The 14,028-nt window shown below is 38.7% G+C and overlaps 1 protein-coding gene across 2 annotated transcripts in view; it reads left to right on the plus strand.

The window, feature by feature from the left end:
- Positions 1–1,090: 1,090 nt before the first annotated feature.
- Positions 1,091–14,028, plus strand: part of GK (glycerol kinase) — a gene marked incomplete at both ends in the record, with an annotated part of 30,417 nt that continues 17,479 nt past the window's right edge. For both annotated transcript variants that reach the window (XM_079549496.1, XM_079549497.1), the window contains 8 exons: positions 1,091–1,168; positions 8,947–9,020; positions 9,648–9,754; positions 10,302–10,379; positions 11,366–11,445; positions 12,434–12,571; positions 13,140–13,249; positions 13,823–13,889. In XM_079549496.1, coding sequence (XP_079405622.1) covers positions 1,091–1,168; positions 8,947–9,020; positions 9,648–9,754; positions 10,302–10,379; positions 11,366–11,445; positions 12,434–12,571; positions 13,140–13,249; positions 13,823–13,889 — 732 coding nt within the window. The remainder of the gene's footprint in view (positions 1,169–8,946; positions 9,021–9,647; positions 9,755–10,301; positions 10,380–11,365; positions 11,446–12,433; positions 12,572–13,139; positions 13,250–13,822; positions 13,890–14,028) is intronic.

Raw genomic sequence — 14,028 nt, forward strand, 5'->3', positions numbered from 1 at the left:
ATCCTTCCTAACAGTCTAACATTTAGGTGCTTTCTTAACTTTTAAAAAAAGTCATTTTTTAATCAAGCCAAAAACTCCTTAAAAAAAAAAGTCATTTCAGACTTTGTAGCTGGGGCTGTAACGCAGTCATTCGCTGTTATTACACAGAAGGCAGCACCAACACCAAAACCGTGATGCTCCGACACAGCAGTGCTATGTGGGAAGCGCTGTAGATGGCACAGCAAGCATTACCAACCGGCAGCACGGTAATCAGACCACGGCAACGACAAAATATGAAAACTTTAGAGAACTACGGCAGACAAGCATAATCTATTTACTGGAGCCTGCGGAAGCCCAGTTACTGCAAGGCTTTGTGACTTCTTGTACGATTTAGTCAGCATTTTCAGCTTTTGCAACTCCACCACGGGCCTTGCGACACGGGCAGCTTTTCCTGAAGCACTGGTTAGCATCAAGCACTGAGAAAGGACGATCGAGATCGTACACCTTCGCTATTTCTGCGGGGACGCCGGGCCAGCTCGCGCACAGCGACACAGACCCCTCGTCCTTCCTCGGCCACGGGCGATCCGAGCAGCCGAGTTTCGGCAGACATCTTCCCCCAGGGCGGAGAAGCCTCGCCCCGTCGCCTCCTGAGCGCTTGCCGCCAGACTCCTCCTCAGAGCGGCTCTCCCGGGTTGCCAGAGTAACCGGGACACGCTCAGACGCACGGCCGGCTCCCGCGCAACCCTGCGCGCCCCCCTCACGAACCGCCTCAGCAACCCCAACCCAACCGACCGCGGCCGTAGGGAGGAGCCCCGCGCCGCTCATCACGTGACACACACCCCCCAACCACCCCCGCACCCGCCCCTCCTTGCCTGTGGCCCATTTCCTGGCCTCTTAGCCCCGCCCTCTCCTCTCCGCCCCCGCCGCGCCCCGGGCGCTGATTGGCTGCGCCCTGGCATTGCGCGCGGCAGCGCCCCCCACCCCGCCCCGCCGGCTTCACTCCGGCAGCCACGCGCCGGTGGCAGCGAGGCGGTGGTGTAGAGCGAGCGCGGCCGTTACCCGCCCCGAGGTGCTGAGGGGGCGGCGGCGGCGGCGGTGTCGGAAGGGGTCCATGGCCGCGTCGGACCGCATGGTGCTGGGGCCGCTGGTGGGCTCCATCGATCAGGGCACCAGTTCCAGCCGCTTCCTGGTGAGAGCATCGCGGAGCTCGGGCTGCGGGCGGGCAGACGGCGGCGGCGGCTTTTCGGCAGCCTCGCGGGGTGTTTCGCTCCGCCCGTGGGGAACGAGCGAGGGGCTGCGGAGAGCCGGCGCTGCGGGCGGCTGGGTCTGAATCGGACTGCTCGGAACCCCGCGAGCTGTCCTTTGGGTGACCGCGATGAGCTGTAGCGTTCAAGCACGCGGTGACCGTGCCGAGTTCCCAGCTGAAAGCTTGGGCCTGCGGGAGGAGCGTGTCAGCGCATCCCGTGCGCAGCCGTGGCTGAACTGCAGCCCCCTCCTCAGCCCGCGTCAGAGCCGGGGGCTCCGAGCCTGCGGGAGGGCACGGTTTGTGTAAGGATGGGGTGGCTGATAACAGCCCTTGAGCTTAAGGATCTATCTCCCTGTTATGCAATAGACGGTAATGTTATTCCCATATATGTAACTTAGTATATAAGCTTCCTGCTTGCAGATGTCTGCAAATGCTGTCCTGCCTCCCAGACAGTAAGTCATAGCAACTTGATATTGACGCCGATGATAACTTCCGCTGTGCAAGTGAAATAGTCACTAGATATAAAATGCCAAATTGAGCTGGAAAGATGAATGTGAAATCCCTAGCGTGGAATTTTCTTCCCTGAAGCAGGGGACTGAGTATCTTCCTGACCTGTGTTACAATTATTTCTCAATATCACGACCTTCATGGGACTGTCAAATGACAAAGCACAGATCCGGGGGTGGAGAGAAACTCCAAACTGACAAATGACACCAGTGGGCTATCTGGAATGCCTGTCAGGAGCCCTTTTCAAAAAAAAAAAAAAAAAAAAAAAAACATTGGAAAAGTTCCCTGTAGTGCCTGAAAATAAATTCTGTCTGCTTTATGCGTGCTGCTGAGTTAAGTCTTAGTGTAAAAATAAAACACCAGCACAATTAAGACACACTTCCAGCCTTAAATTTGTACTCAGTGTCTTTTTACAAGTACTGTTTATAGGCCTTAACAAGAAATTTCTCATGCTAGATATATTCATCGGTAGTTTGTACACTGTCAGTTTTGGCTTTTTTGTCTTGCATGAGAATGTTTCTGTTCAGGGATCAGGATGCTTTCACAAATAAATAAGAAACCATACTTTTTCACTTTTTTTTTTTTTTAAGTGTATAGTATTTGTCATTTCTTTCAATTCTTCATGTATTCATCTCAGTTTCTCTAAATTGTTTTCAAAATACAACATTCTCTTAAACTTGGCAGTATGATCAAACTGTTACGATAATAAAGTTACACGAATTTGAGAATTTTTTTTATCACTGTGTTAAAAGAAAAATGTGGGGTAGGGAGGAAGAAGAGGGCCAAGCAAGCAGGGATCTGCTACAAGCTATGTCAGTCAGTCAGATAATAATGCATGTACCTGGAGAATCTTGTATTAGAGAGGGATTACCAGATTTAGGAGACCTTTCTTTCAAGCACTTTATGCCAAAATGTAATATGGTGTTCTTTCTGTCTGAGATATTTCCTTGGCTCTCTTGTTACCTTTTGATCTTTTCACTGTGATAGTTGTTCTGCATGCCTTCCTCAGTGATCTTTGTACGTTTCCCACCATTTTCATTAAGTCACCAGTTAAAATCAAATTGTTACTTTGTGTATTCATCGGGACTGTGTAGCTGTTTCCTATTTTTTTAAAAGCAGTGAACATATGACTTTTGATCAGTTTAAAGATATCTGGGTGAAAAATTGGCTAAGGTACTATCAATAGGTCAGAGTCTAAACGGAGGCTAATTTACAAATTATGTTCCACAGAGGATGGTAGCAAGTTTTTGTCAACGGCCTGGATGATGGTTTGGGATGTACTGTCAAGTTTGCGGGTAGTCATGGGTTGTGAGGATCAGTTGATTGGAGAACTGGCCTGGCAGAAGTATCATGAAGTTCTACAAAGTCTAATGCTTGGGACAGAAGGCTAAGAAGGCTTAATGGAAGCAGATCTGAGGTCCTGCTGGATAGCAAGATGAGCATGAGAGAGCAGATTGTCCTTATGCTGGTGAAGATTAACCACATTAGGAAGAGTGCAGCCAGCAAATCAAAGGAACTAATTATTCCTGTCTGTGTGCCTCTGATGAGACAGCACTGAAAGTGGAGTGTCTGGTTTCAGTCCCCACAGAGGAACAGAGCATCTGGAAAAACTCCATTTAGTCCAGCAGAGGGTCACTGACATGGTTTGTAGGCTGCAGCATGCAACATGCAAGGCGAGGTTGGAAGACCCAGGGTTATTTGTCCATGGGAAGTCTATAGGGGCACTGTAATAGGTTCAGTTATCTAAACACAGTTTGTAGAGAAGACAGAATCTTGGAAGTGCACAAGAAAAGACAACAGGCAGTGATGACTGGGTACAGCAAGAGAAATTTCCAATAGATGTAAAGAACAAATGTTTCCCTGTAAGGGACTCAAACACTAGGTCAGGCACCTGGGAAGACTGGAATTTCCATCCTTGCAGGTGCTTAACACCTGGCTGGAGAAGGCCTAGTGTAGCCTGGTCTAACTTTGAATATAATCTTACTTGACCAGTGGGTCAGGATAGACAACTCTGGAGATTCCTTCCAGCATTGCTTATTCTGAGATTCTATATATGAATAGAAACTAAGATTTGTGAAATTCCACTCGTGTGAATGAGGCTGTATGAAACAGCAGAACTGAGAAAAGTACATTTCTGTTGCCATCACTCCTTGTTTATCCTTGTATTTCTTACACACATAATACACATAAACAGTTTTAGCTCATGTGTGGTCTTGCCATCAGAGGACCTTGACTTGGATTTTTTCTAAAGCTACTTTCTTCTGCAAGAGCGACTGTAGTTACTCAAGTGAGTTCTCTTTTTTTTTTTTTTTTTCTTCTGTTCAGTTGAGATGAATATGGGTAACAAGTTCAGAGTTAGTTACTAACTTCAGATCTCAGTACTTTGAATGGCATTGCAATGGCTTTGGCTCATTTTCTTAAGATAGCCAAGCTGGAAAACAAAATGGATAATCTAAACACATGTACTTGAATGATTAAGTTCTGATCTAGATGTTTTGCCAAACGCATTCATCAAATATTTGCATCTCTCATTTCACTTTATTTTATTCAATAATTATATCATGAAACTCTTTGTGACTTCTGCTACTCTTGCTAAAAATTTTGGAGTTTTGAGTTAGTGACCATTTGAACCCATGCCTGATCTCTTCAAAGATTTTTGCTAGATAAAGTTTTTCTGGCATTTTATCCAAAAGCAGCAAGAATTGAAAATATTCATTGGAGGGCCTACACAGTGAAGTACACGTACAGTGTGTCAGTCAACCACAGATTTTTTTTTTTCCACCTCCTTGGGCTATTTCTTTTTACCTTTATTTCACTTCCAGAAGAAAGGCTGCAAATAAAAATATATCACACTGTAACTACTCCTCAGTAAACAAAAACTGCCTTTACTTATGATAACAATTAGCATCCATTGAGCTTGCTCTGTGGAGGGGAAACTGTTCTGCTTCTCTATGGAAGTAGCCCAGCATTTCGGGAAAGAGCAAAATTTGATTGTATAGCTAACGAGAAGGGTTAAAAATATTGCAAATGCTTTAATTTTTCCCTCACTCTTAGCTTTTTAAAATACATTATAGTTTGGTTTTTATTCCCATAATCTTAAGTGCTTCTGGGGGTGGAGGGGGAGAGGAGCTATTCAACAGGAGCTTTCCAAACAAGATAATTTCTAGGAGACAAGTTAAACTGTGCTCATTCATGAAATCGACCCACTAATTCCAGTCAAATGCTGGGAGTGGAATTACTGTTTGTCTGTCATCTTTTCCCCACTTGGGTTGATTTCAACACAATTTCAAAACTCCAGCTCTAAGCTTTTGCCAGCAAATCTATAGCTGTTTCAGCTTAATGGAAACTGATGAAAATACAGCATAGGCTAACATAGCTTTCTGCAGGCAGTTACACAGCTGTCGTAAGTAGCAAAGCTTATGAGTAGTTATAAATTACCTGTGTATGAGCCTCATATTTGTTTGCCTCACGTTTCTGTTCATTCTTTCAAAATTATTACAACTGATAAGATCTTTTCTATGAAGAAGTCAAGAGTAAATGTAATGCCATGCAACTATTTGCACTCCTTAATGTTCCATCACTGGTGAGATTCTAGAAGGAGCTTGAGTTAAATGATCAGCCCTTCTGCTTGTTTACACACAATGTAGCTGTTCAGGTGTTCTTTTTCTGCTTTGTTGTTGTAAGATTCAAAGCTCTAGCTCATATTCTTTGTATGATAAATCAGTTGCGAGTAGAAGGAAAGTATTTAATCCTTTTTCTTTAATCTCCCACCAGAGAATTCAGTACATTTCTGAATGTTCACTGCCTTCCATCAAACTTGTAGCTTGCTCCAAAAGTAATGCCTCTCATTTATTTCCATTGAAAATACAACAGCTACAAAAAGCACAATAACACTACTTGATAAGTTCTCAGCTACAAAATATTGCTTTTCAACAGTCACCACCATTAGCTATGCATTTTCACCAGTGATGAATAAGAGCCTGCATGCTGTGCTCAAAAAAATCTGCACCACTGCTGTCACCACTGCAGAAATGCACCATCCACTGCCACACTTTGCTAACATCCACAGATGTTCAGCGAATGTTGATGAATGTCAGTGGGTGACATTTCTTCCACGTGGAGGAGTTCAGTGACACACCTCTGCTTCATCCACTCTTCCACGTCAGACCCATTGCGTCAGACTGTCCCTCTGCTGCCATCTGTCACACAGCAGTAACACACCACGGAATACTGGTGGGAAGGTTTGACCCCTATTGCCACACCGCCGACATCTACATCTGACATCATGGGCCAACATAACGGAATAGGAGGCATTTCTTTCAGAGCAGCCTTTGTAGCAACACGTATTCAAATGGCCTAGGCAGTTCCTCTGTAAATACCGCTGATACAATGAGGGCAAAATTGACTGACATTTTTGAATCTGCAAGAATTGAGAGATCTCTATCGTATATTGAAATCAGTTATTAATGAAAATGAAAGGAAGGAAAGCAGTGGTGGAAATACAGCTCAAACCTGTCTCAACAGGAATGTGATTGGCCTTATCTCAATTAGTCACTGTCACCTTTTTCTTTCTCTCACCACTGTCGGTGAAAAACAAAGACACAGTTTTTCCTTTTTGGCTACAGTTCGTGGGGAGCAGGAGCTCTGTTTTCTTCAGCTTTTTCCCTGCAAATGTTTTTTTTCCCTGGAAAATGTTTACCATTTTCCTCTAGGTTTAAATGTAATGTTTCATTCATGTTTAGCTTCCTTCTGTGTATCACAATTGTATTACCACAATATAACATAATGTTGTTCTCAGTGAAACTTTTTAATCCCTTGCCCTAAGGTACAGGGAGCGTCCGCTGCTTTTGTTGAGGATGTCAGAAGTTTGTGGTTTTCTTTGTGATAGATTAGGAGAGCGTGTTTACCTAGTTCTTCTCTATGGGCACTGGAAACATCTATGCACTTGTAGTGACACTGGCTTTGCTGAGAAATTACTCCTGTTAGAACAAAAGGGGACAAAAAGCCTTTCTCTGCTAGGGCTTCACCCTTAATTATCTGCAGGCCATACACTCTAGATTTAATGAATGACCTTGTCTAATTGAGTCTGTATTTATTTCCTGCTAACAGTAGGAATCATTATGTACTGCTTTCTGTTTCAAGGAATACTGAAATGATTAATGGTGAATGATTACTAAGTGATATTTAACATTGGTAGATAAATATAAATAAATATTTAACATTGATATATAGATATAGATATAGATATATAGATATAAATAAATATTTAACATTGGTTAGATAAATATGTATTGAACCTGTGTTCAATATAATATCTTCAATCTTTATAAAACCTTCGTAAATGTTACTACACTTTTGGTATAAAGGGAACGTCAAGTAAAATTGTCTATCTACATGCATGCAAGACAATCTCTCCTATTAACTCTATTGCTCGGCATTTTAAGACCCTTATCCAATTATACTACTTCCTTCCAAGCATGTAGTACTTATAGAGCTTACCTCTTAGGAAAGCTTCATGCCAAAGCAGAGCTTGCAGGTGAAATAAGCTAAGTAAATACAGTGAAAAAAAATACAGTGATGCTTTTTTCTTTAATGTCTCTAGGTGGTAACAGAAAATAAAGAACTTGTACCTCTTTAAGAATTCTTTTCTGGGGAGCTGAGTGGGAGTATTAGCGTTTTCCAAAGACGTGGTGTTGTTTACATCCTTGGAGGTTTTCAAAATCTGCTTGGAAAAAAAGCCATGAGCAACCTGATCTAATCTGATAGGTGACCCTGCTTTGAGCAGATGGCCGTACCAGAGATACCTACCGATCTCTAAGGCCCACACTATTCTGTGATTTAAATTTGTAACTAAAATGTTTCTAAACTCCAGTTTCTCTCTAAAGATACACTTCTAGGCCTTAGAGAAACTGGAGAATCAGAAAATCATCTGTTCTTTGCAGTAGTTGGTCCAGTAGTGTCAAAGTAGACTGTACTATCTAAATGAAATCAAGAGTTTATAGATTAAAAGCTTTAAGAGGAGTTACTAAAATTTGTGGAATGAGAAGAGAAGATTTCCAAGCAAGTCTACAAAAGATTCAGTCCTATCTTAGAGAAGGGTATAACTGAATTTTATACCTTGAGTATGAGAGGAATTGTCTAAATCTAATCCTGCTCTGTTTGCTTACTGGGAAAAGATAGGGTGGTGTCCTGCTGCCATGTTCTCCAAATGACCTGATTCTCTGGTTAGATTTTATTCCCAGGTTTCTGAATGTTCTTTAGACAAAAGATTCTGAATGGTGTTAGTGAGAAAGAACTATTTTCCTAGGAACACTGTTGTTGACCTGTCAGTTACTCATTATACAATCAAGTTGAATGTTTTACTTGGTGTCATTTTGGCTTGGCACAGTGGATTACTTTCAGAATCAGGCCACTGTTAATGAAAGTTAACGTGTCTTCTGTTTCAGTTTCTACTGCAAGGCAGAAACTCCATTTCATGTTTCCTAAAGAATGGCTATTAGTATAGCACTCAGGATTCTCTTCTCTCTTTCATCTGTTGCAATGTATCCAAATCTAAGTCACCCTTCTGCATAATCTTCTCCTTTTTAATGCATTGTGTTGCTGCAGTCATTTTTTTTTTCTTCTCAGATTGTTTGTGAGCTCTGTATATGCAATTTGCACTGAAACAAGTAGGTTTCTGTCGAGGTGCTTATTCATTTTTCACAATTGGGTCCCTTCTACTGGCTCTAAACTGGATGTGATTACCTGTCTCTTGAAAGTTGTCACTTTTCCTGAAAGTGACATGATGATAGCAATCTCTCCTTTTGCCATATCTGTGGCATCAGAGTAACAGAGCAGGAGCCAAAGAGAAGTTGTTATCTCTAGCGTTTGGTACTATACTGACTGAGAAGTGTATTCTAATGTATGTCATTAGTTTAACTTCTAAAACCTCCTCAAGAAAAGAATATGGTTATTTCCCATAATTGATAGCAAAGCTTACCAAAATATTCTTTGCTCCTTAATTGCATGAATTCACACATCTGAACTCAATTTATGGATATTTGGTTGTTTGTCTGTTTTTTTTGTTTATTTGTTTGGTTGGTTTTGTTAATGATAGATGAGATAATAACTATCAATTATGATTTAACTATATTTATTCCAAATAATGCATGTTCATTTATTGTTGTTTAAACCTCTGTGTTCATAGAAAATCCAATTGTGTAATTTATTTGCAGGTATTTAATGCAAAAACAGCAGAGCTTCTGAGTCACCATCAAGTTGAGATACAGCAGAAATTCCCTAAGGAAGGGTATGAATTTTCTGTAGCTTTTTATTCATTTGTGTACATTTTGATAGACTGTATATACTGCCATGTAGGCATGACCAAAACTTAAGTTGAATAACTACTGAGAAAAGAGTATCTGCTATAAATGACTTCGTGGTAGGAAACGTGGCATAAAATAAATACATGGGGCATCAACATGAGTTATGAGTTGTGAAAAGTAAAGAGACTTAGTTTTTCATTCTGGCCAATCATTCTCTTGCAGTCTTGTTTAAAGAGGTTAAGCTACCTATTTTTACAATTTAATCATATTCTTCTGCTTAGTTCATAGAGATTGTTTAGTTTGTTCTCTGAGATGTTTTTTGTTTGTTTGCTCTTGACATGTCTATCATTTGCCCCTAAGGCCTCTGCCTGAGATAGAAGAGAATTATTGTTTCCTGCAGACAGTTTTGCTATGAAATACCATTTACTCTTTAAAAAGGCTTTGAAATTTATTAAACATTTTATGGATATGTAAAACATATCCATAGCTGTGGTTGTGACAAAATGCTCAGCTGATTTTAGTTCAGAATTGATTTTTTTTTTCTCTCTCTAAATGTAACCTTTTGACTTGCATTTTTTGTTTTATTAACTGATATTTTCTGTTTGTTATAGATGGGTGGAACAAGATCCAAAGGAAATCTTAAAGTCAGTCCATGAATGTGTGGAAAGAACCTGTGAGAAACTGCAGCAACTGAACATAGACATCACTAACATAAAAGGTATTCCAAGAGGAAACTGGTGGCTTTAACATGCTCATAGTTGAGCAAGTCAGATTCTCTAGTTTTTAAGTCAATAAAGAGAAAGGTGGCGGCTTGCCCTAGACTCAAAGAAAATGTTGAGAGTAGTTTGTTTGGGAGGAATGATAAGAAAAGATATTGTTCATGTATGTTAGCAAGGCAAAATCTACAGAATAGATTTACGTAATCTTGCAAAATCACAGACATGAGCAATGAATGAGGAAATTCTGAAAGATAAACTGTTCAAGTATTATTGGTGAAAACTAGTTTACTGTCAGTATTCATGTTGTCCTAATTTGTGGAAAAATAAAAAGGATCTAGAGCACTGTAAAAGATGAATGCTCAATTTTTAGAAGTAATCTTTCTAGATTGCAATGTGAAAAAGTTGGAAGCGTTTTATTTCCCATTTACTTGCCTCTTCTCCTTACATGTTCCGCCCTCATCTCCACCTCTCCTTTCCCTCCCACACCCCCAAAAAGTGGAAAATAAACCCTCTGAAAAGGATACTTCTTTCTATTTTGTCCTGAAGCCATTGGAGTTAGCAACCAGAGGGAAACAACAGTGGTTTGGGACAAGACGACTGGAGAACCTCTTTATAATGCTATTGGTAACTACTATACTTTTTGAACTTGTAATAATGTAAAGTGAGTGTGTTGTAGAAAAAATGCTTTCCTAGTTCTGTGCGCATCTCGTTGCGGCCTGGCCTACTAACTTCTTTTGTGTGTTTGAGATCCATCATTAGCTGTGTGTTTGTATACACAGGTGTCACATTCTGTTACAACTATTACCTAATAACTTAATAAAACACCTAATAAGCTTTTAACAAAAAGCAAAGTTCCTGAAGGGTTTTGGACATCTTAGCATGCCTTGAAGCCCTGACGTATGCAAAGCCACTTCATTTGAAATGAAGGAGCTTACTAAATGGTCAGGATTCATGGGATTTAACCTTAAAGTAAATATTTTTTGAGTTTAAAAGAGTACTTAATGATTTGGAGTTGTATTTTTTACTTTTCTTGGCTTTTCTGCTTATGCCTGCTGAGAAATTGTGATCATCTAGATTTGTTCACTCAGCCTATGTCAAATGCTAGGCAATTTAGCATTGTACTACTGAAAGACTAGGACTTTGGTGTGTTTAAATGCATGTTATTTACAGCTTTATTGTAAGCTCTACCATGATAACTCTGGCATAGCACTTTAGTTCAAAGTTTCATAATTACAGTAAATAATCAACCTACTGTTTGTTTTAATCCTCTAATTTGATAGTATTCATCTGCTATAAGTGAAGTAGTATTAGTCATTCACTTGTGCTCTAGCAGAGAAAAATATGTGTTCTATTATGTGGAAAATCATGTCTGATATTGCAAATCATGAGTTCTTCTAAACTGAATGAGTTTATCCAATCTTTTTTTTTTTCTTTTTACAACTATACTTTAAAAATACAATGGCAATGTAATATTACTCCGTATTTAAAAAAAAAAAAAGAGTAAAGATAGGAATTTACTGGCAAATACTTGAGTTTTGTGAAAACATCTTACTCATGTCACTGATGTTGTAATAGATCATTTGATTAATTTATTTTATTCATGTTTCTAGTGTGGCTTGACCTAAGAACTCAGTCAACAGTTGAAAGGCTTCTTAAGAGAATTCCTGGAAATAACAAATCCTTTTTTAAGGTATGAGAGATTACAGAATATTAAATAGTAGCTCAACTCTTACTGTTATAGTAGATATTATACAGTGTCATGAGGTATTTCTTGAAAAATTCCCTAAAACGAAATCAGTCAGTCCTAGCTTCCAGCTTTTCAAATAATAAAAAATGTACATAATACATTTACTATACACCAGTCTGAGACTGGAAAATATTTATTTTCCTCAAGTAAATTGGTAATACACCTTAAATATTTCAGTAGAGAAGTTAGATGGGCAATTGTGAGACTTCATTACGTGCTTCCTGTCTAATAACTAAATATTCCTCCAAAAAGTAAGAGCAAGTAGGAAAAAAAAAAGTTCAAAAATTATTTATTGATATTAAATATTTCATTATCATTTCTCATCATATGTTGTAGTATTGAACTCATTTGCAACCAATCTGAGAACTGCAAAGATATTTTATAAGAAGCAATATTTTTTCTAATAGGAGTATATATCAAAGTTTGAAAATAAATGCTTGCAGAATAGTATCATAATTCTTTTGTTTACATTTTCCTTGACTGATTATATAAATATTTTATATGTCTTCTTACAGCCAGCAAATAAATGTGGAGAGTATATAAATTTACTTGCTTCTAAGTTCAAGTAGAATACAAATTCTGTCTTTTGTGTAGCATGCTGCTCGTCTTTGTCAAATTCACTTTCTGTCTGGTCATATTGAGATATCCTAGATAACTCTGGATTTCTGCTAGCAACTGTTTCCACATAAAGGATTTTTGGCCTGGATTTTGTGCAGCTTTGATCTTTGTCCATTGGGTTTGATATTTTCAGACTTGCTTATTGAAAGCTTACTATTTATTTTAACAAAAAGTTTGTATTTTCTCTGAGTTTTGGGTGTTGAGTATTTCATTTACGAAGGTTCTTTTTATATTTAGCAACAGTAGTTGTGGAAAATATCTCTGCATTATGTTAATTTTTTTTTTTTTTCAATTTATGTTTTTTATTTTGCAGTTTAGGACTGGTCTTCCACTTAGCACCTACTTCAGTGCAGTGAAACTTCGGTGGCTTTTGGATAATGTGGAAGAGATTAGGCAAGCAGTTGATGATGGAAGAGCAATGTTTGGAACTATTGATTCGTGGCTTATATGGGTATGTATTTGTGAGTTTGTTATCACTCTTCTAAAAATGGATTTCAGTTTCCTGTATGCAGGAAGTTCCTACTAAAACATTTTCTCCTGGAGTTGTAAACAAAACAAAATTTCTAATATTTACTGACTGCTTGTAACAACATACAGTCATCTTCTGATCAACTGCATAGTCTTCTTTATATAGAATAAAAGAATTTTTTGCATCCTACAGAAGTTCTGCAAGTTCACTTGCTGATCAAAGCCTGTGTAGTTTGTAGCAGAACTTAGAGGCAGGGGTTTGGGATCCCAGCAGGAGCACTGATACTTACTGATACTTACAAACTTGAACTTTAGAAAGATGTATTAGCCACTTCTGTAAAATAAGAATCCAGGAGATATTTCTGTACCCTTACTATCTTTCCCATGCCTTTATTCTACTGTATCTGGTTTTAGTTGTTGCAGAAACATCGGTGTTCCCACTCCCAAGCTGAAAGCTGTGTGAATTTAGATTTTGTTTGTAATTTGTTGTAGTAAACTTGTACCTTCTCATGCTAAATACTGTTGATTTTATTATTTTTTTTTTAATTCAGTGTTTGACAGGTGGGAAGAATGGAGGTGTTCACTGTACAGATGTAACTAATGCCAGTAGAACGATGTTGTTCAACATTCATTCCTTGGACTGGGATCCTGAGCTCTGCCAGTAAGCTCATTTTATAGTAATAATGTTATTTAAGTGGATTCTGTAAGTGATGTGTTAAAAAACACTCAGTAGTAAGAATTTCTTATCTAGATAATAATCAGCAATTACTGATGTATTTACTGTTAATATGTAAGATTCGTTGTTAACCAAATGTCCAAATTACAAGCAATTTTAAACAGCAGAGCCTTGAATTTTTCTGTGGGTAGAAGACTATTTCATGAAAACAATTCAATTTCATAGTTTGTTTTTTCATTAATTTCAGTTGCAATGATAGTGTTTCTATTTTGAGTTTAAATTTAATCACTATATCATAAAGGTAGTGTTGGAAGAGGAATGACTTCTCATATGGAAGAATTAGATGTGTCTTCAAAATACCCAAATATGTTCTGTTTTACTTTCTAGTTCAGTGTCACATTTATGAGAAATAGAGAAACATATGCATGAAATCCTAGATATTTAAGTTCCCTTTATATTTTATTTCCTTATACCTTAAACTTATTTAAGAAAATAAATACAAAATCCTTCCTGATTTAGCACTGACCATATCTATACCTTATTTTGTATTGTGCTCAGATTCTTTGATATTCCTATGGAAATACTTCCAAAAGTACGAAGCTCATCTGAGATTTATGGCCTGATGGTATGTTTGTGCATGTGTGTTTATCTTGTAAAAATATGTCAATAACAATTGAGAGAATTTTCATTCAAACTAGTGGCTTTCTCTGGACTAATATTGTTTGATTTATGACTAGTATGTCAATATGTCCTGCTGTAAGATA

This window comes from Tetrao urogallus (genome assembly GCF_951394365.1).
Source record: "Tetrao urogallus genome assembly, chromosome: 1".
Lineage (NCBI taxonomy): Eukaryota > Metazoa > Chordata > Aves > Galliformes > Phasianidae > Tetrao > Tetrao urogallus.